Source organism: Aythya fuligula, chromosome 3 (genome assembly GCF_009819795.1).
Source record: "Aythya fuligula isolate bAytFul2 chromosome 3, bAytFul2.pri, whole genome shotgun sequence".
NCBI lineage: Eukaryota > Metazoa > Chordata > Aves > Anseriformes > Anatidae > Aythya > Aythya fuligula.
The window spans coordinates 118,556,120-118,580,934 of NC_045561.1; the positions used below are offsets into that span (position 1 = coordinate 118,556,120).

Below are 24,815 nucleotides of genomic sequence, written 5' to 3' on the forward strand. Positions count from 1 at the left end.
GGGCGGCGGGCGCGAGGCCCCCGCGCGGCCTCTCCCTCATTCGACCTCGCGCGCAGGAAGATGGCGGCGGCGGTGCGCGCCATCGGCAGCCTCGGGCGCTTCGCGGCCGCCGCCAAGCACTGCCCGGCACCCAGACCGCCCCCCGACGGTCAGGGGGGGACCCGCGGGAGGCGTGGGGAGGGCTTGGGGGGGGCCGTGAGGGAGTTGTGAGGGGGCGGGGGGCGCGTGAGGGGCGTGGGGGGGGCGCCGTGAGGGGGTTGTGAGGTTCTGGGGGGGGGCCGTGAGGGAGTTGTGAGGGGTTGAGGGGGTCATGAGGGGCTGGGGGGGGCCGTGAGGGGATCGTGAGGGGTTGGGGGGTGTCGTGAGGGGCTGGGGGGGGTTGGGAGGGGGTCGTGAGGGGCTGGGGGGGTCGTGAGGGAGTTGTGAGGGGTTGTGGGGAGTGTAGGGGAGCCGTGAGGGGGTTGAAGGGGTGTGGGGGGGGTCGTGAGGTGCTGGGGGTGGCTGTAAGGGAGTTGTGAGGGGTTGGAGGGGGCGTGGGGGGGCCATGAGGGGTTGGGGGGGGTCGTGAGGGGTTGGGGGGCGTGGGGGGGGTCGTGAGGGGTTGGGGGGGATGTGGGAAGGGTGTTGGGGGGCTCAGATATGCGTGGGGGGGGGGGTCCCAGAGGAGCTGCGAGGGGAAACAGGGAGGGGTGGGCACGGGGGAGATATGGGGAGGGGGGCGTGGGGCTGTGCGGCCATGGGGAGTGCAAGGGGGGATGTGGGGAGGTGCCCCCATGGAAGAGGGGAGGGACACGGGGGGGTTGCTTGAAGGGGGGGGGAACACGCTCCTCGTATGCATGTCCGGGGGGGCTGCAAGGCTCTGAGGAAGGTGGGGCAGGGGGCGCCTGAGGAGCTGCTTGGGACCCCGTGGTTGTGTTCCCCCCCCCATGGTTCTGTGTCCGCTCACCTGTGGCCGTGTCCCCACCTGTGGCTGCGTCCCACGCTGGGGTGTGGTCTCTGTGTTCCCCTCAGGGAGGGTCTTTCACGCGTCCCCACCCACCCCCGGTTTGTCCTGGGGGGGCTGTGGTGTCCCCACGGGGCAGGGGTTGCTCCCTTGTGTGTTTTGGGGATCTTTGTATGGTTTTGGGGGGTTTCCGTGCTTGGGAGCAGTCACAAAACTGTAGGATCAGCCAGTCCCGACCCCACTGAGGGGGGAGGGCTGCGGGTGGGGCTGTCCCCAGCCCCCGAGCTGATCCACGGGGGGGGGGGGGGGAGGCTGTCCCCGTGTCCTTCCCCGTCCCCATGGGGGTGTCCCCGTGTCCTTGGGCTCCTGGTGCTGCTCTCCAGGCGTAGCCAGGGGAGGGGGCCGTGCGGCTGCCCCCCTGGGGGAAAACTTCATCCTCGGGGGCCCGTTTGTGTGCACCTGAGGGCAGGGGGTCCCTGCGTGGCCCCCAGGAGCGCTGTGCCTGCAGAGCCCCCAGGATCTGCTCCAATTTTGGTGTGCGAGCATCTCTGCTGGTCACCGATGCTCCCCCACCCTTTGGCACTGTCTTGGATTTACTCTGGGAGCTGGGACACGATTCCCTTGTCTGGGAGATGTGTGCGTGCAGGCTGCTCGTGTCTGCAGAGCTAATTAACATCGCTCGCCGTAATTAATGGTGTTTTTCTTGCGCGTTGTTCTGCCAGGCGGGGTGCGGACCTGGCTGCTGGAAAAAGGTTGGTTTTTAGGTCTGTGCTGCGTCTGAAGGTCTCTGATGCCAGGAGGGGTTTTCTGGAGCGTTGGGTGTCCCCTGCTCTAGGCGTGGAGTGAATGAAGCAGCAAGAATCAGGCCTTTATTCCTTTATTCACAGGTTTTAGTCCTAAAGCAGATGCCAGTGAAAGGGCAGAATCGTGCATCTGGCCCGCAGCCGTGCCGTTCACCTCACGATTACCAGGGAGGGTTTCCTGGCTCGTGGTTTGGGATAAGGAGGATGCCAGTTTGGGGTGTGGAAGGTGTTTTCCCCAAGTGTTCTGGGACCTAAAACAAAACTTTGTCACTCGGATATTGAGCAGCTCTACCCAAACACCACTGCTGCTCCCAGAGGAGCTTCTATCCAGAAGGTAGCGAGATTTTTCTCAGTCTCGCCCTTGATTTTCTCTTTCCTGCTTTGTATCTGTTTTGCTAAACCTGAAAGCAAAGTGGAATTCCAGGCTTAAGGCTTTTGTGGAAGCAGCCTGGTCAGAAGTGACTTGAAAAAGGGAAGCGTCCACTCACTTTTTTGTTTTGAGCTGGGTTTTTTTGTATAAAATGTCCCAGTAAGCACCCTGGTCAAGGTGGGAGCTGGGGAGAGCTGTCGCTGCTTCCCTTCCTCGTCCCAGCTTTTCCAGATCCTGGGTGTGGAAGGAGAACGTGATCAGCTCTCTGCAACCGAGCTTTGGCTGATCTCCTTCCCGTGCTGTGCAGCAACACAGGATTAAAGCGATTACAGCTCAAAAGAGGCCAAGTGCTTGTGTTCTCCCCAAAGCGGTGGAGCCGTGGGGCTTTTATTGGGCTAAAACACTGCCGTTGAGTTAAAGGAGCATTTTATTTTGCTGGGGAGCATCTCTCAGCAGGGGACCCGCTGTCAGGCCACGCTCAGCTCTGGGAAAAGGAGCGCCTGGGTTCAGAAACGCGTGACTTGAGCGCACCCAGAGCTCAGGGAGGTGCACGCTGAGCACAGGGGCTGCAGCTTGGGAGCAGAACCCAGCTCGCTCTGTGTTTATGCAGTGCACATGACACCCCGACCCACCTGCTGGGACCAACACAGAGTTTCCAGTCCCCGCGGCGTGGCACCGCGTCTGCTGGGCTGGGGGAATGGAGCACAAAGGTCGCTCCCCGCTGCCAGCGCTGGAGGCGAGTGGAAGGAGGGTCAAAGTGCAGAGGAGCCGGCCCCGGGGTTGTAGGGAGGGAAGGTGCCTGCTGGTGAGGCGTTTTAGGGTTTTTTTTTTTCCCCCTGCTGGACTTTCTGCCTCCTTGCTGGGACAGGGTGGGTTTATTCCTGAGCGTTATCAGCGCCGAGCAGCGAGCTGGGTTCTGGGTTCCAGTTGGCAGAGGAGCTGTGTGCTGGAGAAGTAGCATTCCTGCCACATTTCGTGTTCCATGCAGCTTTTGGCAGTGCTTCAGCCTGGGTCGGTGTCAGAGGATCCTCTCGGGCAGGATCAAGGTCACTTGAACAGGGCTGATCCGTTTGTGTAGTGGGAGGTCACCAGGAGAAACAGCTCCTCAGCAGAGCAAGGAGCTTTGGGATTTATGGGGCAGGACAGTGGGATTTATGGGGCAGGACAGTGGGATCTCACTCGTCCTGTGGTCTGAGTGCTCTGAAACAGGATGAGTTTCTCTGGGTGCTTCCATCTGTGGTCACTGGAGGTGGGTTTAGTGTCCAGCTGACAGCACCAGAGGAGAGGGTGAATATTTTGTGTGCCCCTTCTTTGTTGCTCACCAGCTCTTCCCTGGGGTGTCAGTGCCTGGGGTGGTGCCGTTTGCTGGCACAGGAGCGTGTTTTTGCACAGACATGGCACAGCAACCGTGTTGGATCTGCCGTGACCTTAACTTGTAGCCATGAAACTCCCCCAAGTGCAGCAGGGCCGTTGCTTTGTTGTGTTGGACTGCGTGCACTGGTGGCAGAAAACCCCCGTGTGCCGCCCACTCCGTCTCCTGTCGGCTCTTTGGGGAGCAAGCTTTGATTTCTGGCCTCGGTTTGGCATTGCTGCTGTTGGGAACTGCAGCGTGGAAGCCCTGAAGGTCACCTCAATAGCGTGGAGTCTGCTGAGCTCTGGTGGCGGGCACGGGTCGAGCCGTCAGAGGGAGCTGGCTGCTGCTCAGGGCTTCCTGTAGCACGTTCCTTGGCAGCCCAGGGGAGTTCAGAGGGGACGTTACCAAAGGACACGAACGCTGACATGGCTGAGGATTCCTTTAACATCTGCAACGTCTCTTCTTCAGGTTATGCTTGCCGCAACATCTCCACCTCCACCGCTCTTCAGGGTAAGCACAAAGTTTCTCTGTGCGAGTCCATCCCCTCCCTGGAAGCCGCTGGCCACCAGCTGATAACACCTTCCCCTTTGTTTCCAGCTAGAACCCACGTGAACTACGACATCAAGGGAGATGTGGCCGTTGTACGCTTCAACACGCCGAATTCCAAGGTACTGCTTGAATTGGCTGGAGGAACGGCAGGAGTTGTGGTAGGGCAGAGGGGGCACTGAAAATGCCATGTTCAGATTAAGGACCTTCCTAACCTGCAGCCGTCGAAGTTGTGAACAAAGAAATGGGAGCATGAGCGTTTGGGTGTTTAAAGAGGCACCTGAAAAATACCTGGTGGAAGGATTTTGTATGTACCAAGATAATTCGTTTTAGCAGCAAAAGGTAGCCCTGAATCTAATTAAGTTCTTGGACTCGAGGTGGTTAAGGAGATTGCTAGTTATACAGAAAAAAAATAAAAGAGCAGAAGTTTACAGAACCCGTGTTTGAGGTCACAAACCCGCTGCTGGTGAGGTTAAGGAGGGAATTCTTACTTGAGGACCTGCTTCAGGGTCTCATCTTGGAGGTTTTCCTGCCCTTATTCTGACACAGGATGAACTAAGTTCTTCTCCATCAGATCTGGGCTCCACGTGCGTGCCCCGGCAGCGTTAGAGTTGTGCCAAGCAGTGCTCTGGTGTTGGGTGAACTCCTGGGTGGGCTGTTCCTTTTGTCTGCAGAAAGCAAAAAGAAAAAGCTGCAGAGCTACTGTTCCTCCTAGCTTCAGACAGACGGGAATATGCATTCAGACTTGCAATTGGCTTTGGCTTTTTGTTGTTGGTCTGTCTTCCTGGCAAGCTTTCTGATAAGTTTCTTCATGCCAGTGCTTAATCAGAGGTTGAACTCCACCACAGGCTCCTTATTTACAGCGTGTGTTTGCTGCCTCCAGGTGAACACTCTGTCCAAGCAACTGAGCGCGGAGTTTACCGAAGTAATGAACGAGATCTGGGCCAATGAAGCCGTCAAAAGCGCTGTCCTCATCTCTTCAAAGCCAGGCTCCTTCATTGCTGGAGCAGATATCGAGTAAGTTTGTGGGTGTTACAGGTTATTCCCATGGAGCTCCCTCAGAAGCCCAAAACCTGGGGGCCGTGGCCTGGTGAGCTGCACACACCGAGCAGTTTGTCACGGCCACCTCCCCGGGGTGAGGCTGAGCGTGAGATCCATGCGCACAGCGTGTGCAGCTCGCTCAAATGAGGTTAGGGCCTTGACAAAGCAGAGTATGGCTGGTCAGGAACTCGGTTGGGTTGTAGCACTTGGGTCGCTCCTTCCTGCGTGCTGGGGTGCAGCCAAGGAAAGTTCCCTTCCTGGCTCCAGGGTTAGCATTGTGCTTCGGTCTGGGACGCAGCAAGAGCAGATAATTTACATGCAGAACTGCATTTAATCTGGGGCTGAGCAGCTGGCAGCCTGCCGGCACGGCCCCTTCGTTAGGCAGGATTTGGCTTTCTGCCACGCCGAGTATCTGAGCGGCCTCCGGGGCTGTTCAGCGTGGGTAACTCCCACAGGGTGTTGGGGACCCGTGTGGGTGCTCTCCCTGGGACCTGGAGTGCCACTGGCTGCTAGTCATGACCACAGGCAGGGCAGAAAAGTCGTTTAAAGACATAAAAAGCCAGAAAGCTCTCAGCAAGGTAAATTACAAATCAGCTTTTTAAAAACTTTACCTCTTCCTCTGCCCTGATAAAGGCCAGACACTTGATGCAGGTGGGAAGGAGGCGGTAGCAATAGCAGAGCAAAAGGACAGGCTGCGTGTAAGAGGTGCTGGGCAGCCTCAGTGCTACAAGCCTGCAAAATTGGGCCTGCCTGGCAAACACCATCAGCCTCCATGGGAATAATTGGCAGAGGGAGTATTTAATTGGCAGAGAGCAGCATCAGAGCCTCGGCCATCTGCTTCTCTAAAAAGTGATCCCGGGTTCCCCCTCCACCCTTCCTGGCAAATGCTTTGAGGCTTCCTATGACCCTTCCTCCTCTCCCCCCAAGGCTTTCAGAGCTCTGACACAAGGAAGCTCATTCACTGCCTGCAGGCACAGAGCAGTGTCAGCCTGCAGTGACTTAACCCACCGAATTTAGTAGTCTTCCTGTGTCGTTCATTAATGTGAGGCTGTGGGACTGAATAGCTCCCGCCTGTCTGTCAGTCGCTGGAGCTTTGTGGGAACAGGGGAGCAAACTCCTTACAGCACTCTCCGTTTCACTGCTGTTTTCTCAGTGCTTTTCCAGTTCTGATCAGCCTTTCTGCCTCACTGCAGCATGATTGAAGCCTGCAAGACTTCTCAGGAAGTGACTCAGCTCTCTCAGGACGGACAGAAGATGCTAGAAAAAATTGAGCAGTCTCCAAAGCCCGTAGTTGCTGCCATCAGTGGCTCCTGCCTGGGAGGAGGACTGGAGGTATTGAGCAATTCTGGGTCTGCCGGGCAGCAGTGAGAGTTGGTAGCACTGGTTCTCTAAACTATCCACGTGATGCCCAGAGGACTTCTGTGAGAGGGATTTGAGACCTGACGTGGATTCGTTACATCCATTCAAATGAGTTTGTGGCAAGTTAATGGGTTGGTTGTGCCTCAGAGCTCTGCGATGCTAATTTTCCTACTTCTGTTGAAAGAGCTAGTCACGTACAAATCCGTGTGGGCCAGGCTAATATTGAGGTGAGAGCATCCCAGGGCACACAGGCTGTTTCCAGCAGGCGTTGAATTGACATTGATGCTGCTGGCAGAGTATGTGCTGGAAATGATTTCTTTTTGAGTGAAAAGAGTCTCATATCCCAGCAGTTTCTGTTCTTTTAAAAGTTCTTGTGAGAGGGATGAGTGTGGGGAACCTGGCCAGGCTCCACCCTTGCCTGCATACCCTGCCCCATCACTTGCCACTTCAGCTGAGGGCAGCGTCTGCTTCGTAATCTCCACTCAGTGTTTTGTAAACTGGAAGGCTCTGTGGTAATCCCTGGAGCAAAGTTGTTGTTAAAATGGAATAACTTTATGGGAATGGAGTCTCTTCAGCTCCATTCTTATTTCTCAATCACTCGCAGCCTTTTATAAAATCACAGTGGTGATTGATCTGGACTTGGTGATCCAGTGATAAAGCAGTATCACAGCTGTAAATGGGACCCTGCCTTCAGTGCAGCAAATGACTCTAGCCTTTAGTAGTCTAGATGAGATTCAAATTAATTAATTAAAAATTCAAATTAAACCTAGATAAGGTTTGAAAATAGCTTGGCTCAGATTGCTACTTTCACATTCACATCAGTAGCTGCTTGTTGCTGTTGGCCCTGGGTGCGTGCCTCTTGCTAGAAGAAGCTTTGAGCACAGAGGGAATTCGGGCAGCTGAATTGGAGACTTGGGGTAGGATTAGGAGGAAAGCTGAAGCAGGGCGTACAAGAGACCTTTGTGATGGAAGCCCAGTTCTTCTGTGGTCTTTCACGGGAGAACCTTTAGTTTTCCCTCCCTTTTTTAAGGTTGCCATTGCCTGCCACTACAGAATAGCAACAAAGGACAAGAAAACGATCTTGGGAACACCTGAAGTCTTACTGGGACTCCTGCCAGGAGCAGGGGCTACTCAGCGGCTGCCAAAGATGGTAAGTAGGAGAAAAAATTTCCTCAGCAGTCCTTTCTGCTCATGGCGTACTTGTTTGTTTAAAAATCCCCTTTCTGCCCTTCCAGGTGGGACTTCCTGCTGCCTTTGACATGATGCTGACGGGGAGGAACATCCGTGCTGACAGAGCGAAGAAGATGGGCCTGGTTGACCAGCTGGTGGACCCGCTAGGTCAGACGTGATGCCCCTCAGTTGTTAGGAAGCCGATCTACTGCCTGTTGGTTAACCTCTCCGCCTTGGTGGGTGGAGAAGCCATTGATGCCACCCGCAGTCAAGGCAGGGCGTACGAGCTGTGAAGTCCTTGTGAAGTCCTTGCCGTGCTCTTCAGGGTTGTAACCTCCCTTCCCACCTCAGAAGCATGTGTGCAGGGACCTTGAGAAGTCAGGCTGAAGCTAAATTGAACAGGGAAAGGTTAGAGCAGAGGCGACGGGCCTGTTGGCTCCCTTGCATAAGCTAATTATACAGATTAGAACCTGCATTCCTCGTTTATCATGTCAGAGGGACAGATTGCGACCCATAATGAAAGAATAGATGACCAATGCCTACAATTACGCAGCCTGCAGATGTTAATCTCAGTGACAAGATCTTGAAAAGAAGCCAACCCCCACGGCTTTAGGCTGTCTGAATTGCTATAACTGCCTTTCAGTTGGATGGAGCAATTCCTTGCGGATTGCAAACCAAATCACACTTCCCAGTGCTTTTGAATTTAAAGAAAATAAATTTTAAAAATAAGTGCTGCTGTCTACCCTGAGAAATGCAAGGCAAGCTCTATTCTTGCTTATAAGATGGTTCCATCGTACCCAGGCTTGAGTTAAAATCTGCTGAGTAAGCTTTACTGCTGTATACTTGCTTAATTGTGAATTCATAGAACCATGAAGGTTGGAAAAGCCCTCCAAGATCATATCATTCATCCACCCCCTACCACCAATGTCACCACAAACCCATGTCTCCAAGCACCATGTCCAACCTCTCCTTGAACACTCCCAGGGACTGCAACCCGTCCCAACGCCTGACTGCTCTTCCTGAGCAGAAATGTCTCCTCATTTCCCACTTGAACCTCCCCGGCACAACTTGAGGCCGTTCCCTCTGCTCCTATCACTAATCACTAGTTACCTTTGAGCAGAGGCCGACCCCCAGCTCCCCACACCTTCCTTTTGGGTAGCAGCAGAGAGCAATAAGGTCTCCCCTGAGCCTCCTCTTCTCCAGACCAAACACCCCCAGTTCCCTCAGCCGCCCCTCGCAGGCCTTGTGCTCCAGGCCCTTCCCCAGCTTCGTAGCCCTGCTCCAGGGCCTCGATGTCCTTCTGGTAGTGAGGGGCCCAAAGCTGAACCCAGCACTCGAGGTTTGGCCTCACCAGAGCAGAGCCCAGGGGGACGATCACCGCCCTGTTCCTGCTGGCTGCACTGCTCCTGACACAACCAGGATGCCCTTGGCCTTCTTGGCCCCCTGGGCACACTGCTGGCTTGTGTTCAAGTGAGCATCGACCAACACCCCCAGATCCTTTTCCTCCGCACAGCTTTCCAGCCACTCTGCCCCAAGCCTGTAGTGTTGCATGGGGTGGTTGTGGCCAAAGTGCAGGACCTGGCACTGAGCCATGTTGAACCTCATCCCCTTGGCCTCTGCCCATCAACCCAACCCCTCCAGATCCCTCTCCAGGGCCTGAATTATATTTTAAGAGCCCGCAAATTTGACTTTTTATATCAGTGATCACTTTGGCTTGCCTAAAGGAAACCTGATGTCAATGTGTTACAAATCCTGACTCAAACCAGATGAGGACATAGGAGAAGCACAAAAATGATATGCAAGCATTAGAGGCATCTCTTGTTCATTCAGACAGCACCCAGTGCCAGAAGGCTTTCTGCTGAGTATTCTTATGTTCATTCTCAATGTCTGGGTGAAAGCAGCTTTAATTGAGGTGGTAATTTAGCTCGTTAGGGAAAGCTTTGAAGGAAAGAGACAGCATTAATCAGGAGGCAGTTCCATGAGGTTCAAGCGGTTCTCTTTCAGTAAGGGTATCCACAACATTGTCTTGTTTCACTTAATGGTGTGCCCAAATCTGGTTCTGCTTTATTTTATGCCAGGTATTAGTAGGCAGCTGGAAGCTCCCCTGGTAAGGTTTCTACAACAGTTACGGTGCTGAGTCTGGCTAGGTGTTAGTAGGTAAAGCAAGTGAGAGATTTCTTGTACCTGAGGTCAGAGGTTGAGGTTTTATTGACCATAATCTACAGAGCAGGTAATTTTCAAGGCCGTGGTGTTGGGTAACTGTGTCTGTATGTTTAATAGCAACAGCGTTGTCGCATCTCAGTTGTGCAGGTTTTTATACTATGCAGGGACGTAGAGGTGCAACAAGAGGGAGAGGTGGCTGAGCACTTTAGTTCTGTTAAGGTAGAAGTGGTGTTGGCAGTTACACATTTGGCATCTTGGTATTTGTGAATAACACCACGGATATTAAATGTCTTGTTCACCAGAGCCAAGAAAAGTCAAAGGGGGGTGAGGGGGAGTGGGAGCAGTTCAAAGGAGTGCCCTGTTGCTGACTCACCCTTGCTTCCCCACATGAGCTGTATCCATCAGCGATAGCTTCTGTGTTTCCTCAAGACTCTTCTTCTGTTCACAGGGCCAGGTGTGAAGACCCCAGAAGCACGAACAATTGAGTACTTGGAGGAGGTAGCCATTGGCTTTGCCAGAGGACTAGCCAACAGGACTGTGTCTGCCAAAAGATCAAAAGGGCTAGTACAGAGTAAGTCTGAGGGCACCACAGCCAAATCCCAGGGGACTGCAGTGGGTAGAATCCAGCTTTGCTTCTCGGGGATGTGGTCACGCTCCTACTTAACTCCATCATCAAAACAAAGTTATTTGATGGTGCAATTGCCTCTTGAGCCGGGTGGGCTGGTAGTTAAAACTATTGCAGATATGTAACGTTCACAGCTATACTCTTTAACTATTGGCTTAGTTATTTAAAAGCTGGTTGCTCATGTAGCACCGCACTGAGACATGTTTTGTCACGTCTTACAGAGATAACAGACTACGCTATGGCTCTTCCATTTGTGAGGAAGCAAGTCTACAAGACAGTGGAGAGCAAAGTTCAGAAGCAAACCAAAGGACTGTACCCTGCTCCGCTGAAAATCATTGAGGTAATGCCTGCTGTGAGGCATCAGAAACTGCAGAGGAGAAGGAGATGTGGGATAACAGGGCAACAGACAGGGGATGCTGTTTCCTTCCTCTGAGTCAAGCCACGCATAATGATCTTTACAGAAAATCAGTCTTGATGAGGCTAGCCATGTGGTCTGTCAAGCAAGCATGTTAAAATGCAGAATTCCCAGAGCTTGAACACCAATTTATGGTGTACTGGCACCAGTGAGGGGGAGATGGAGAATCCCAGCTGAGGGAAGGTTTAGCTGGAATACTTGGTCATAAAATTTTCAGTCTTCAGTTGCCTGTAAGGTTTCTAATGAGCCAGGTTAACCTGTTTGAAGCCAGGAAAATATCAATTGCTGTGCTCGTAGCACTAACCCCACAAAACTTTAAAACTTCGCTCTGTAAGTATCTCGGGCATTGTATTACTTTCAGACATTGTCCGTGGTTGGATTTTTTCAAATTTAAGTTTTTTAAGACAACAACTATTCAAGTTGTTGTCAAGTTGTTGTCAAGACTTCTCTAAAACCTGTGAGTGCCCCCCTCTGACTCTGAGAGCAGTGGCATTCCAGCACAGTCCTACTGAAACAATTCCTGAAACCACGAGGTAGGTGTAAAAATTAACCTGACAGAAAACTCAACTGTCCTGGCAGCTGCTCTGTGTCAGAAGGACAAGGAGATTCATGGCTCTGCTTTGAGCAGCATGGACAGGACCCAGCGAGTCTGAAGTCTCCCTTGAATTTTGGGGAGGGGTCACTGGTGCAAACTGGAGGTGCAGCTAAGCAAGCAATCTCTTTAAAGCACGGCTGTTGATGGACATGCCTTTAACAGTGGGGTATCTTTATTGCTGTTCTTTGACTAGGTTGTAAAGGCTGGTCTTGATCAGGGACGTGATACTGGATACCTCACCGAATCCCAGGTAAGCAGATTAGATCCCTGGTAGCAATAAATAAGCTGTATAGGTGTGTGCTAAATGAGTTCAACCATGCACAAAGGATAATATTCTTCACAGGCTGCTCAAAATACTGCCTGGATCCTTGCCTGCTCTTTTGGGAATGGGGCTGTAGAAAAGGCCCATCTTGAGCAATAGAACCGTTGTGTTTTGTTGTTTTTTTTGAGGTTCTTCATCTGTGAAAACAGTTCGTGCCTTTTCTCATTCCTGTCTATTTAGGCTTTTTGAGTTGGGAATGACCAGACCGAGTTCAGTGCTCCGGGTTTCACATAACAGGACTTTGTATTTGATTTCTCTGTGTGTCTGAGCTCTGTTTGTTTTTGTCTGATTGTCACGTGGGACTGGTAACCTGGAGGTGGAGGTATAGTGTTGTCGGTCTCATGAGTGTTTCCAGGTGGTTTGGTGCAAACAAGTAATTCTTTCCATGAACAAACTTTAATTTCAGTTTACTCTGGCACCTTTCTTGCCATCTTTTTTGTCAAGGGTGCTGAGTGCCCATTACTCATTTTGCCATTTGTCCAGTTTTCTAGTTTGCACTGGCCCTTTTTTGCCAATAGGTAACTTTCAGTACTCATGAAAATTAGATGCTTTTGTTGTGGTGATGGTTTTGGTTTTATTTTTATTTTTTTCAGCAGTGGTTTCTTACCCAGAACAGGATTTCTCTCTCCTTATCCCTCAGTGAAACTGACCCATTTGGTAACCACTGCAGTCAGAGTACTTGCTAGTGCTGCCCATTCAGAGGGGACCCCTCGACAGGCTGGAGAATGGGGCAGACAGGAACCTCGTGAAGGGAAATGTAAAGGAAATGCCAAATCCTGCCCCATGGGAGGAACAACTCCAGGCACCAGAACAGGCAGAGGGGCAGCTGCCTGGACTGAGTCCAGCACAGGGCCACAAAAATGATTGAAGGCCTAGAGCATCTGACACGTGAGGAGAGGCTGAGCGAGCTGGAACTCTTCAGCCTGGAGAAGAGAGAGCCAAGGGGGATCTTTTTGGGGTATATAAATACCAGAAGGGAAGCAGTAAGGAAGGCAGAGCTGCGTTCTGCTTGGTGGTATCCAGTGGCAGGATAGGAGGTGAAGGACACAACCTGAAACCTGAGACATTAAATTTATACATGAGAAAAAACTTTGTTACTTGTAAAAGTGACTCAATGCTGGCACAAGTTGGCAAAGGAGTCTCCCTCAGTGGCAATATTCAAAACCCAGCTGGACTCAGCAGCCTGCTCCAGGTGACCCTGCTTTGAGCAGTGGGGTTGGACAAGACAATCTCTACAGGTTTCTTCTGACCTCAGCCGTTCTGTGTTCCTTTGATTCTGTGAAATAAACCTCGGTGTAGCTCTTCCTTTGCCCTCAGTTCTTTAGTTCCCTGGTGCATAGGTTGAGTTTAAGACCAATAAGGACTGTTAAGGGAAGTTTAATCTTTAGCTGTTTAAGGCCTGGGAGGTTTCACCTCTTGGTGAGGTGTTTTTTCTCTGCTGATTTTTTCTGTTCATGGGTCTAGGGCTGGGCAGATGTTGCAGAGATGTCGATGATGTGCACACACAAACATTTTGTACGCACATAGCTGGTGTGTGGACTGCACAGTGCCTTTACAGGTGACACCCACGGACACACAAACCGTTCACACTGACGTGAGCAGCTGGGACAGTCAGGGCTGTTCCTCCTGTTTGGCTGGGCCAGGTTGAGCTTCAGTTGTGGTCCTGTGTGTGTGCTCACACACACAGCTTCAGTAGCTGGCCCGTACGAGTTTGTTCTACCGAGTAGCTGGCCCCTCAGGCCCCCTGTCTCCAGTTGCAGGCACCTAGACCTCATGTCCTAGACATTGTCCAGTCTTATTTGAAGTTTTCGGGGTACTAGAGAGACATGCAGAAAAATAGGAATCGAGTTTTATATGGAGGTAGGACATAGGTGCAGAGCTTAAGCAGATGAGCATGCTGGCCAGTGGCTTGTTTATGTGTGACCCTTTAATTCCCTTCATTTTTCAGTGTTTGTTCTTCCCCCAGGCATCTTGATCCCTTCCTTTTTCTACCCTTGTCTCCTCTGTATAAACAACTTGTCCTTAATTAGTTTTTCCTCTTGATCTCAATTTTGCTGTATCAGTACTCAGTCTTGGTATTTCTGATAGAGGAGATACGTGCTTACCTGAGCACTGCTGGCTTTGCACAACCCGAATCCCCATGTTATCCACAACACTCCCATCTGTTCGTCTGTTTGGGACATCTGTCCTGTCACTGCCTCTATGCCACCAGTGAAATCCAGCCATCTCTCAGCACAGCCTGCAGCCTTCACCAGCTTCTCACACTGCCAGGTCCAGCAGTTTCTCTTGCCATGTCTAGGAGATCCTTTTGTTCTCATCCAGTGATGATCCGGCTGTCTGCCCCTTACCTTAACGGTGACCTGGATATACCCTGCCTGTTCTAGTTCTTCATTCCACCCCCATTTGATCTGATGCTGAATGGGAGGCTCAGGATGCTCTGTTCCTTGCAGAAAAGAATGATTTTTATTTTTTTTTTCCTGAGAATAGCAGCATGATGGAGATCTTACCAGGATCCCCTAAAGAATAAGTGCCCATGTCATGCCTTTTCTAATGCCTCCTTTCTTCCCCTAGGATAGGAGACTTGCAGATTCTCTTCTGGTCTTCGTGTTTCTGATGTTTTAACAAGCCTCTAACTCACAGGACAGCAGTGAAGGAAGATACTGCCTGCTCTACACTGCATTGTATTAGTGGCTTTTCCTAGCTGATTTGGCTCACACAGCATCATTAGTTTGCTGTCGCCCTATGCTGTCTTTTATCTTCCTGTCTTCTTTCCCATTTCATGCCTAATGCTGAGAGGTTTTGCAGGCCTTTAATTCCGTAGCCTCTCCGTGATCCTCTGAAAATAGCATCAGAGCTATTTCCAGAGCTATCGGTGAAAATTGTCCCATTTTAAAGCTTTTCACAAAGTTTGGGTACAGGGTTCTTTTGCTTGGAAGTAGGTGGGGCGATGGCTGTGGCAAGAGCAGGATGCTCGTGGGAGAGAAGGGTCACTCCTCGCTCTAATCCCACGTCAGTGAGCTGCAGTCCTGTCGCTGGGAAGCAGAAGTGGCTCCTGCTTTGGTCTGCAGGACCCCACAGCTGCTGGTTGGCTGGGGCAGCAGGGTCACCTCTGGGTGACAAGCACAGCAGGGAGCTGCTGCTGAGTGCTCCTCCCCAGGGCTGTGCTGGGGGGTCCCAGGATGAGTGGAAATGAGCAAAGGGTGTGTTAGTGGGAGGGAAGGAGATGGACACAAATACAAGGGCTACTCTTGTTCCCTGGCAGACCTCTACCCCTGCAGACACTGTAGTGTGTTAGAGGTATTTGGATGCTTTAAATTATATTTTTTGTGGGCAAGGATGTTGAACAAGCAATTCTTCACTGCTTCTGGCTGCCCATCTGGGAGGTAATAGTGCAAAGCAGGCTGTGCCTAGCACAGAGGGTGCCCCCTGTGCAGAGAGGACACACACACCCCTGACTTTTCGTCCATTTCTACCCAAATGCCTGGTCTGTGCAGTTGCATGGGTGGCCATATCCTGTGCCATATCTTTGATCTGTGCGTGCTGGAGCTGTGACAGCTGTTAAAGGCCAACCTGTCTCCCTCCCCCTTCCCTTTTTTCAGAGCTTCGGCCACCTCGCAATGACGAAGGAATCCAAGGCACTGATAGGACTTTACCACGGGCAGGTGCGCTGCAAGAAGAACAAGTTTGGAACACCTCAGCGAGAGGTCAAGTAAGTACGAGTGGGAGGTGTCTGGAGGAGCAGTTGGAGGACCTCTGCTGACAGATTCCTGGCACTTTGTGGCCTAGAGTCCTGCAGTGTAGCAGAGCAGAGAGATTTCCTGCCTTGGGAACGCTAATCCTCTGCAGTTTGGAGGTCCCACCCACAAATGGAAGCTTTTTGCATGACCTCGCTAAAAATAGTGCCTGGATGGACAGGGTCTGTGTGAGTCTGACGACAACAATGGCAATTCAGCTATTTCGAGCCCTGACTGTCCTCCCCCCCTCACCACTTTCTGTGTAGGACCCTGGCAGTGCTGGGAGCAGGGCTCATGGGAGCTGGGATTGCACAGGTTTCCGTGGATAAGGGGCTGAAGACCATTCTGAAGGACACGACGCAGCAAGGCTTGGACAGAGGACAGCAGCAGGTCTTCAAGGGGTACGTGAGTTTGCAGGAATTCACTTGGGATGGGATGGAGCTTTCATCAAAATAATCTTTTGCTTGCAGGCAGTCAGGAACTCGTGACACCATAGTTTCTGTGGAGTGTTCTTTAAGGTTGCCCTGTGCAGTGTGCCAGGCTATTGCTCTGGAATAGGCTCAGTGTATTCAGCCCTAGCTCCTTAGGTAGGTAGACAATCACAGATTGCTTCATCTTTAGATTTAGCAGTAGCTTTTAGAGCTAAGGGGAGGGAGTAATTGTGGCTGCCTAGAGGCCCCTGTCAGGGGAAGCGTTGGGTCAGACTTCTGAAAAGTTGGACTTCTTTCCTCTGCCTCCTTGGCTCAGCGGTAACAGTGCTCACGTGTGATTGATCTTCAGACTGATGCACCAACGGAGTTGTGTGAACAGGGCTCTCATTTTTCCAGATGGCAGGGTGGGCCAGTGATAGTCCTGCTGAATTGCAGGTGGTGTTTTGGGTCCCTGTTCCAGGAGGGAGGGATAGCCCTGGTGTTGTGGTGCTCCTCCAGCGGTCTGGGCTGGCCTCTGACAGAGATTTCTTCCCTAGGCTGAATGGCAAGGTGAAGAAGAAGAGTCTGACATCGTTTGAGAGGGACTCTATTCTCAGCAACATGACGAGCCAGCTGGACTACAAGGGCTTTGATAAAGCAGACATGGTGATCGAGGCTGTGTTCGAGGACATTAACATCAAGCACAAAGTGCTGAAGGAAGTGGAGGCCGTGAGTAGCAGTTCTGGTCAGCTATGCTAGACAGGATCGCTGTACAATGGGTTTCTCACATTTCCTTATGCAGTAGTTTGATGCTTGGTGCAAATTATTCATTTCAGTACATGGATGAGCATCCAGGGCAGCTTTCCTGTCCTGTGATTAAGGAGTCGCTAGTTCTTAGCTGAACAGAGGCACTTCCAACACTCCCTGACTCCTGGGAGCCACCCAGAAAAAAATCTTGTTTTTCTGAGCACAGTGATATGACAAAAATGTATCTCCACAACATATCCTGTACCTGCTGTCCCTGGCTTGCTGCCTCTGCTCTTCTCTGTTCAGGAGCACACTTGAGGAAATAACTGGTAAAGCAGCTGGCCTGGGCTTCTTTCTGATGTAGCATCTAATGTGGCTGCAGTGGGCTGGCAGAATCGTGAGGGCTCTGAGACTGATCCCACAGACCTAGAGGGGGGTCAGTAGAAGCTGGGCCTGGCTGACTTGGGCTGCTGCTTTAGGATCAGTTTCTAACGCTGCTCTGACAGAGATCTGCTGGGAATGCCCTGTGCTAGCACTGCTCTCAGGTTCTGTACATCACCTCCGACTGGAGCCTGTGCCTCTAAACTGCCTCTTCCACCCCCTGCCACAGGTGATCCCTCCTCACTGTATCTTCGCCAGTAACACGTCCGCCCTCCCGATCAACCAAATTGCTGCTGTTAGCAAGAGGCCAGAGAAGGTGAGTACCCAGTGACAGAGAGCTTGGGAGTGTGCCGAGCTGCCTGTTAGTGGCAAAATGGTTTGCTGTAGGTGAGCATTGGGATCTTCTGCTTCTTCCTCAGAACAGGAAACAGCTCAGCCTCTGCCCCCAGAGCCAGCTTTGAACAAAGAGCTTGTGATCTTTGGGCAGGTAGGAAGGGGATGAAGGTGGATTCCCATCAAGTGTGACATTGGCGAGGCAGTGTGCGTTAGGGAGGTCAGCGTGCGTCAGGAAACATTGATGCACACGGGGCAGAGAAGCTATGGAAGGACTCGAGCTGAGAAAATTCCAGCCAGGGAGACTTCAGTCATTTTGGTAAGGTCATTAGACACAGGAGTGACTTGCCACAATGGGAACGTCTTCTCAGGGAGAAGGCACCAGTCAGCAGCAAAAAGGGAGGAAGAGCTGGTGGCTGGAAGCTGAACTCAAAAGTGCTGAAACTGAAGCCACGGTCAGCCATAGAATCAAACTCCTGAGGGGTGTGGGGGGTTTTCTGTCTGGCTCCAAGTTGTCCATGTGAACAGGGCACTGAGTGCAGCGATACAGCTCGTAGCAGAGCGTTTGGAACAGGACTTCATCTGTTTGCTTGTAGTCTAAACAGCTTTATCCATGCAACAGCTGCATCCTCATCCCTTAGCCCAGGCAAGTGCAGCCAGGTAGGAGCTGGGGAGGGGCCCTTTATCAGGGAGAGTAGGGCTGGGACAAGGGGGAATGGCTTTTAACTAAAAGAGGGGAGATTTAGAGTCAATCTAAGGAGGAAATTCTTTACTATGAGAGTGGCGAGGCACTGAACAGGCTGCCCACAGAAGCTGTGGATGCCCCATCTCTGGAAAGCCAGGCTCTGAGGTGTGTGAATGCAGGGAGGAGCAGCAGCAGGAGAGCAGACGTGGCAGTGACACGGCAGCATCTGAAGGAGCGTGAGGAACCTGTAACCAGCTGGAGTCACCTCCTGTGGGCTCAGCCTCAGTCTAGGGCGGCGTTGATATCAAAAGGGAGAAGTGTTTTCCCCTTCCTTGAGGCATTTGCTCTGCCCACGTGGGGCTGCAAAAAACACAGGGTGGAGCAAGCAGTTCCCCTGCAGGGTCATAACGCCATGGCAAGAGCCAGGTTCTCTCAGGTGGAATGTGAAGGCAGTAACCCCCAAGGAAAGGGAAGCTCTAGAGCTCATCTGGGGAGGATGATTACACAAATACAAAGGCAGAAGTGCCCGTGGCTGGTTTCCTGAACTCCTACGAGGGTCTCAGAGCTGCCCAGGGCAGTGCCTTGCCCCTGCTGCTTGTCTTACAGCACGAGTCGTGTACCGCTGTGCCTCCCTGCTGCTGGAGGTTCCTGTGACCCTGGAGAGCCTCTTCCTGCGTTGCTCTTCAGGCCTCAGTTGCATCAGAAATGCAAATTGTGTCTTACTTGTTCATGCTTGCAAATAACATCCTCTTGCTGAATAAATTGCCTGTGTAATGACTCTTTATGGGGAAACTAATAGGAAATCGGTTAACTAATTAATGTATTTTCTTAAATTAGTTTTGCAGACTGTAGATGCCCTTCAAGGTGCCTCTGAGCTGTGCAGAACTTAGTGCCAGGTGTAGCTTCCAGGAGGCACGAAGGTGACATCCTGATTACACGGCCGTGGTGGCAGGATGAGGCACACAGACGAATAATCTCCTCTTAAATGTTGCTCCCAGAGGGAGGCTGTGCTTCCCCCAGTAATTAGGTTCTGGAAACATGGAAACATGCCTTCTTGTCCTTAGATTCACTTCATCACCCCCCCAGAAAAAAAAAAAATCCAAGCAGAGCACAGGGATTCTGCTCAACAAGAGCTGTGGGACAGGGGCTGCTTCCTTGGGAAAGCCAAGGAGAGAACGGAGAAGTTAGAGAGGAGTACACGGCTGGAAATCAGTGCAGTATGGTGGTGGGTCTTGCAGCCCGTGCTGGCCTGCTCCCTTCTGCAGCTGGGACTTGATTTTCCCAGTAGTTTACTGGGGGAGACAGAATCTGTCTTAACCCTGAGCTCTTCTTCTGCCCAGGTGATCGGGATGCACTACTTCTCCCCCGTTGACAAAATGCAGCTGCTGGAAATCATCACCACGGACAAAACGTCCCAGGACACGGCTGCCTCTGCTGTTGCTGTTGGCCTCAAACAGGGCAAGGTCGTCATCGTGGTAAAGGTGAGGGAACGCTGCACAAAATGCAGGCTGGGATAATGAATAAAAGGGTGGGCTTGTGTACTGAGAGGAGGCTGAAACTTGGCTGATGAGATGGAATTAGCTGAGAATTAGTGTTTCTACTTCATGCTGAGAAGTAGAAACAGAGATTAGAAGAGGGCAGGTGCCCAGGTGATCCTTCAGGTGTCCCCTGGAGCAGCCATGAAGGGTCAGAAGGCACAGATGCTGGCATCCCTGCTCTAAGCAGCTTTCAGGAGGCTGCAGTCTGTAGTGGCATCCAAGATGGAACAGCCTTGGCAGGACTCCCACTGGCTCTTCTCCCAGGGGAAATGCAAGGACAGAGGGGCCTGGGAGCAGTAACTATCCCCTTTCTGGATATAAATCTTGTGCAAGGGGGAGGATACAAATATGTGTGCAAATGTAGAGGAAGAGTTGTGCAAAGCAGAGGGAGAAGAGAGGCAGGGGCTGAAAACAAACAGCTATGATCTCCAAGCACACTTTCACCCTGCCAGCCTGTTGGGCTTGGTGAAGCCAGGGGTCTTCTGCCGCCTGCTTGGGTCCTCCAGGCACTATTTGAAATAAAAGCACTCTCATGGGGATTTCCAGGCAGAAATTCTGAAGTCTTCAAACACTGCTGAGCCCTACAGGTAAAAGCTGTTCTAGGATTTGACTGCACAGCATTAAAAATGGAGTTAAATGTGTCTGAATTGCAGCCTGGGCTGTGAAATTCAGTTCTTGTGCTGCTGACAGGGGCTGTGTTCCTGCAGCTTGTTCTCACCTGCCTCCTGTCTCACTCTTCTCCCCTAGGACGGACCTGGTTTCTACACCACCAGGTGCCTGGGGCCGATGCTGGCAGAAGTGGTCCGAGTTCTCCAGGTGTGTATCCCGTGGGCTACTGAGTGTCCCCCAGCTCTGCTGCTTCCTCGCCCCGAGCCAGGCTGGCCCCAAGCCCTGGCCAAGGAGGGAAGTGGGTAAGGGAGCAGCCTGAGGGTGCAGCTGAGGCAGCTCGTGGAAATGCTGGTGTAAGTTACACCTGCAGAGTGGCTGTCTTCTCACTGCTTCTCACTGTTGTACAGGATCTAGATTCCAAAACATGTAAGGTACGTGTGAGGCAGGGCGTGCATGGCAGATGCCCTTTTATCAGCACCGTGCTCTGCTCTGTGCTGTGACAAGCCCCGTGGGGATTCCTGCATCGCCTGCAAGGCAGCTCTCCCAAAGCAGTGACCTGCTCCCCCTGGATCAGCCGCCCAGGGCTGTGGAGCAGAGGGCAGTGTTACCTGTACCACGTTCAAAACAGAGGCTGGGAGCAAGGCAGGGGTGCAGACACGTTTCTCTTGGCTCTGCAGCTGAGCAGAGCAGGCCTGAGAGAGCCTCTCTGGGCTAGGAGTCAGGCCGTCCTCATCAGGGCTTGGCACAGCACGCAGTGGCAGGTGGACCACGAGCAAGTGGGTTTGTCCTCTTTGCATAGTGCCAGGGGAGAGTCAGGAGTGCTGCAAGCACAGCTACGCTGCTCCTGCCTGTTCTCAAGCAGCCAGTGGGGCTGGTCGCCTCCTGCAGCCCCCAACGAGCCTTTCTGCCCCCGTGCTGGGTTCCCAGGGCCATCACCCAGAGATCTCACTGCTCCTCCTTCTGTTCCTGCAGGAGGGCGTTGACCCGAAGAAGATAGATGCCATCTCCACGGCCTTCGGCTTCCCGGTGGGCGCTGCCACGCTGATCGACGAGGTGGGTGTGGACGTGGCCACGCACGTGGCCGAGGACCTCGGCAAGGCCTTCGGCGAGCGCTTTGGAGGTGGCAGCATCGAGTTGTTCAAACTCATGGTGGAGAAAGGCTTCTTAGGTGAGGCACCGGGATGTTTTAACCCGACGTTTACCCTTTGTTCGAGGGCAGGTAATAGCAGCCAGCAGCCCCCAGTCAGAGGATGAACTTTTGGATGCAGCTGGACCTTCCTTTGCAGGTCCAGGCTGCAGCAGGGGGTGCTGTGCAGAGCAAAGGCAGCAGGCAGGAGGCCATGAAGTTCTCTCTAGCCCCTCCATTAAACCTGCATGTGCACTCTGGGAGGTAGGGAGCTGGAAACGAACGTGCTGAAGTGAAGCAAGCCCCGAACTGAGGTTTAGAAGCTCCACGTGAGGGAGGATGTTGCCTCTGAGCGTACCAGGACGGAGCAGTGAGCCCCAGTGGGCCCTGCACTTTGTCATTTCACCCCCCAAACACCACTTGCTGTGACCAGAAGCTGGCAGCGAGGGTTACTTGGATGTTGTCATCTCTGTCCCTTGCCCCCACGGCCGAAGGCTGTGTCTTTTTGCTGCTGTAGCCACAGGTTGTGACATTGACTGTCCTCCGGACCCAGCAAAGGCGCTGGGGCCTGGCACAGGCAGCAGCATTTTGCTGAGGAGCCAGCTGGACGTGGGCCCTTCCCTCCCTGCTTCACGAGGCAGGAAATGAAGTGCAGGGAAGCTGCCTGTGCTGGGAGGATGGCTCAGGCTAACGGGGCAGTCACGAGATCAGAGGCAAAGGTGTCACTGATGTAGGAGACACGTGGCAGGATGTGACTCTGTTTTTGTTTTTGTTTTTTTTTTTTTTTTCCCCTGGCAGGCCGCAAGGCAGGGAAGGGCTTTTACGTTTACCAGGAGGGGGTGAAGAACAGGAGCGTGAATTCTGGCATGGATGAGATCTTGACACGGTTCAAGGTGCCAGCCAAGCCTGAAGTGTAAGTACCTGTGGTGGCTCAGCCCCTGCCCAGCTCCTCCCAGCTCCGGGAGCCCAGCAGGACATTGTTGAGCTGGAGTCACCCCGGGTGGCATTTGGGTCCCCAAGCAGCGTGCAGGGGGCAGGCTGGTGGCTTTGGGGAGCTCGTGCTAGCAGGGGTGGCACACTTGCGGATTTAGCACCTTGCTTTAACACCTCTTGCAGGAAGCTTTCCCAAGGTGGGCTCTGACACAGCGGGGGGGTTGCGTTTGAGCAGCTGCCCTGACCTTCACGGGGCAGAGCTGTTGCACAGCCTGATGCTGAAATATCTCCTGGAGCAGTTCCCAGATGGACTCCTTGCCACCCCTACGTGCCTGCCCGGAGTCACAGCACAGAACTTGGCAGCCCTTGGCCTCACAAGGCTGGGGACCTTTCCAATGAGTTCCTCACCCCCCTCAAGGCCTGATCCCTGCCCTCCACCTCTGCTGGTCTCACGTACTCCTCCATCCAGCTGCTGGGTAAGCCGCACAGCCCTTACAGACTCTTTTTTCCTGGTAGCTGCACCGAGGAGGACATCCAGATGCGCCTGGTGACGAGGTTTGTCAACGAGGCAGCCATGTGCCTGCAGGAAGGGATCCTCAGCAACCCCGTGGAGGGAGACATTGGTGCTGTGTTTGGCCTGGGCTTCCCGCCGTGCCTGGGAGGTGAGTGTGGGAGCTGCAGGGGTGAGGCCTGCCTGATTTGACTCGAAAACTCCATCGTGGGCTTTTCTGGTGGGCTCTGAGGCCAGGTCTGAGGTGCTGCTTGAGTGTTCCTCTCCCACGTGAAGCCTGATCCAGGGAAGTTGCTTCAGCATTCCCACCCGAGAGCTTGCAAAGGGCCTGAGAGCTGCTTAAAGGAGTGCAGGGCATTTCTTCCAGGGCCTTGGGGAGTTCCTTTGCTGGTACAGCTGTTTCACAGAGGTGGTGAGGGTCAGGGGACAGGAACCAGGCCGCTTGCTGTCTTCAGGTTTGAGTAAGAAGGCAGAGCCATGCTGGCCCCAGCCTCATCAGCATTTTCCAGCACTCAAAAGAAAGCTTTTCTGCCCGATAGTCATGTGGGCAGGTGGACTGGGAGATTTGCAAAGGTCCTACGTTTTTAATTCCCTGGCTTTAGTGCAGCTGTATGGCCTTCAGTGAAAAATGAGGCTCTGGTACAGAATCCTAGAATGGTTAAGGTTGGAAAAGACCTTCAGGATCATCTGATCCAACCACGGCTCTCCTCTCTTGCCACTGTGACTGGCCTGGGCAGGCAGGCAGGCTTCTTGCAGCACTTCTGGAAACATCGTGGCCATGGGCATTGCACTGGGCAAGGCGTGAGCTGAGGCTTGGGTCACAACTCAAAGCTAGTGAGAGCTCTCAGCCACGTGGCAGTGCTTCTGCTGGGTCCCTGGTAATTCCCTCCTTGCAGCAAGCTCAAACTGGGAGAGGAATGAAAATAATTGGTCCCAGCCTGCAGTACTCCCAGCGTATTCTGTGGCACGCAGGGACCCTGACAGCTTTTCTGCCAGTTTTAGGATGGCCATTTCAGACCAAACAAAAGCACCAGCGAGGGCTGACACAAGGCACAGAGGTGGCAACATCTTTTTCCTCCCCTCCAAGCTGGGCTCACACGTGGGAAGGTCGGGATGCTGGCTGCACGTGTCAGCAGCCGGGGGGCTCTTCTGGAGGACAGATCTGCCCTACCCAGTGCTGTCACCCTTCTGGGACCTTTGTTGTGGTGTTTTTCCCTTCTTTACCACCCGTCCCCGTTTCCCCCTGTCCCCTGCAGGTCCCTTCAGGTACGCAGACTCCTACGGAGCCAAGCAGCTGGTGGACAAGCTGCGGAAGTACGAGGCCGTCTACGGCAGCCAGTTCACACCCTGCCAGCTGCTGCTGGACTACGCCAACAGCCCGGGCAAGAAATTCCACCAGTGAGCGTGGCCCCGGACGCACCGACAGCCTGAGCAGGGGGCAGCGGCGCCCCAGCAACACCCCATTCTCTATAGGTTAATCTGCAAAGCACCCGGGGGGGAGGCAGGGAAGAGGAAGGAGGGTGGCAGCAGATGATGGCCTTGTGGCTTGCAGTCATTTCAAGTGCCTTAATCAGCTACCGTGTGTCGGGCACATCCGTCCTGGGCCGGCGTGGGCCTGGGGGCTGCTTGCTGACACGACAGAGAGCACTGCTGCTGCGTCGGCTTTCGTATCGCACCCACCAGTGCTCCTGGGGCCTGGCAGGCAGCAGCACCCACACGGCTGGCCCTGCGGCCTCGCCTTTTCCGTACAGCACCAATAAATCCCCGTCTCCCGGGTTCGGACTCCATGCCTGCTTCTCATCCTGTCTCGCTGGGGCGCAGCCGCTTGGCACCGAGGGACGGAACCGCTCGGGGTGGAAATAAAGCGTTCAGGCAATCCTCCAGGGTCCTCTCGGTGTGTCGGGGGGCCGCCCACGCTTGGCTGGCAGCCTGCTGAGCTGTGAGACTTGACAAAAGGTTGGGGGGGGGGGACGCGCTGGTGGGGAGAGGCAGGGGAGGGCGGCAGAGCAGAACAAAGCCCTGCTCTGTCACCTCCGCCATCAATCAGTGCCTGCGAGGAGCCTCCGGCTCTTTTGTCTGGCCCCGAGCGCTGCCGCCGGGGT

General features: G+C 53.2%; 1 protein-coding gene across 1 annotated transcript; it reads left to right on the plus strand.

Annotated features, from left to right (window-relative positions):
* Positions 1-47: 47 nt before the first annotated feature.
* HADHA (hydroxyacyl-CoA dehydrogenase trifunctional multienzyme complex subunit alpha) lies at positions 48-24,592 on the plus strand. The gene is made up of 20 exons (XM_032185188.1): positions 48-148; positions 3,939-3,980; positions 4,068-4,138; positions 4,900-5,033; positions 6,251-6,389; positions 7,447-7,566; positions 7,652-7,754; positions 10,198-10,320; positions 10,596-10,714; positions 11,578-11,634; positions 15,306-15,415; positions 15,707-15,841; positions 16,408-16,579; positions 17,208-17,294; positions 19,337-19,477; positions 20,282-20,350; positions 21,116-21,311; positions 22,068-22,182; positions 22,719-22,864; positions 23,970-24,592. The coding sequence occupies exons 1-20, from the start codon at positions 61-63 to the stop codon at positions 24,113-24,115; spliced, it is 2,313 nt and encodes a 770-aa protein (XP_032041079.1). The 5' UTR covers positions 48-60; the 3' UTR covers positions 24,116-24,592.
* The last annotated feature ends 223 nt before the right edge of the window (positions 24,593-24,815 follow it).

Coding starts and splice junctions, on each gene's coding strand:
- HADHA (XM_032185188.1), top strand. CDS start 61: ATGGCGGCGGCGGTGCGCGCCATCGGCAGCCTCGGGCGCTTCGCGGCC. Junction 10,321..10,595: donor ATCAAAAGGGCTAGTACAGA/GTAAGTCTGAGG, acceptor CACGTCTTACAG/AGATAACAGACTACGCTATG. Junction 10,715..11,577: donor CTCCGCTGAAAATCATTGAG/GTAATGCCTGCT, acceptor TTCTTTGACTAG/GTTGTAAAGGCTGGTCTTGA.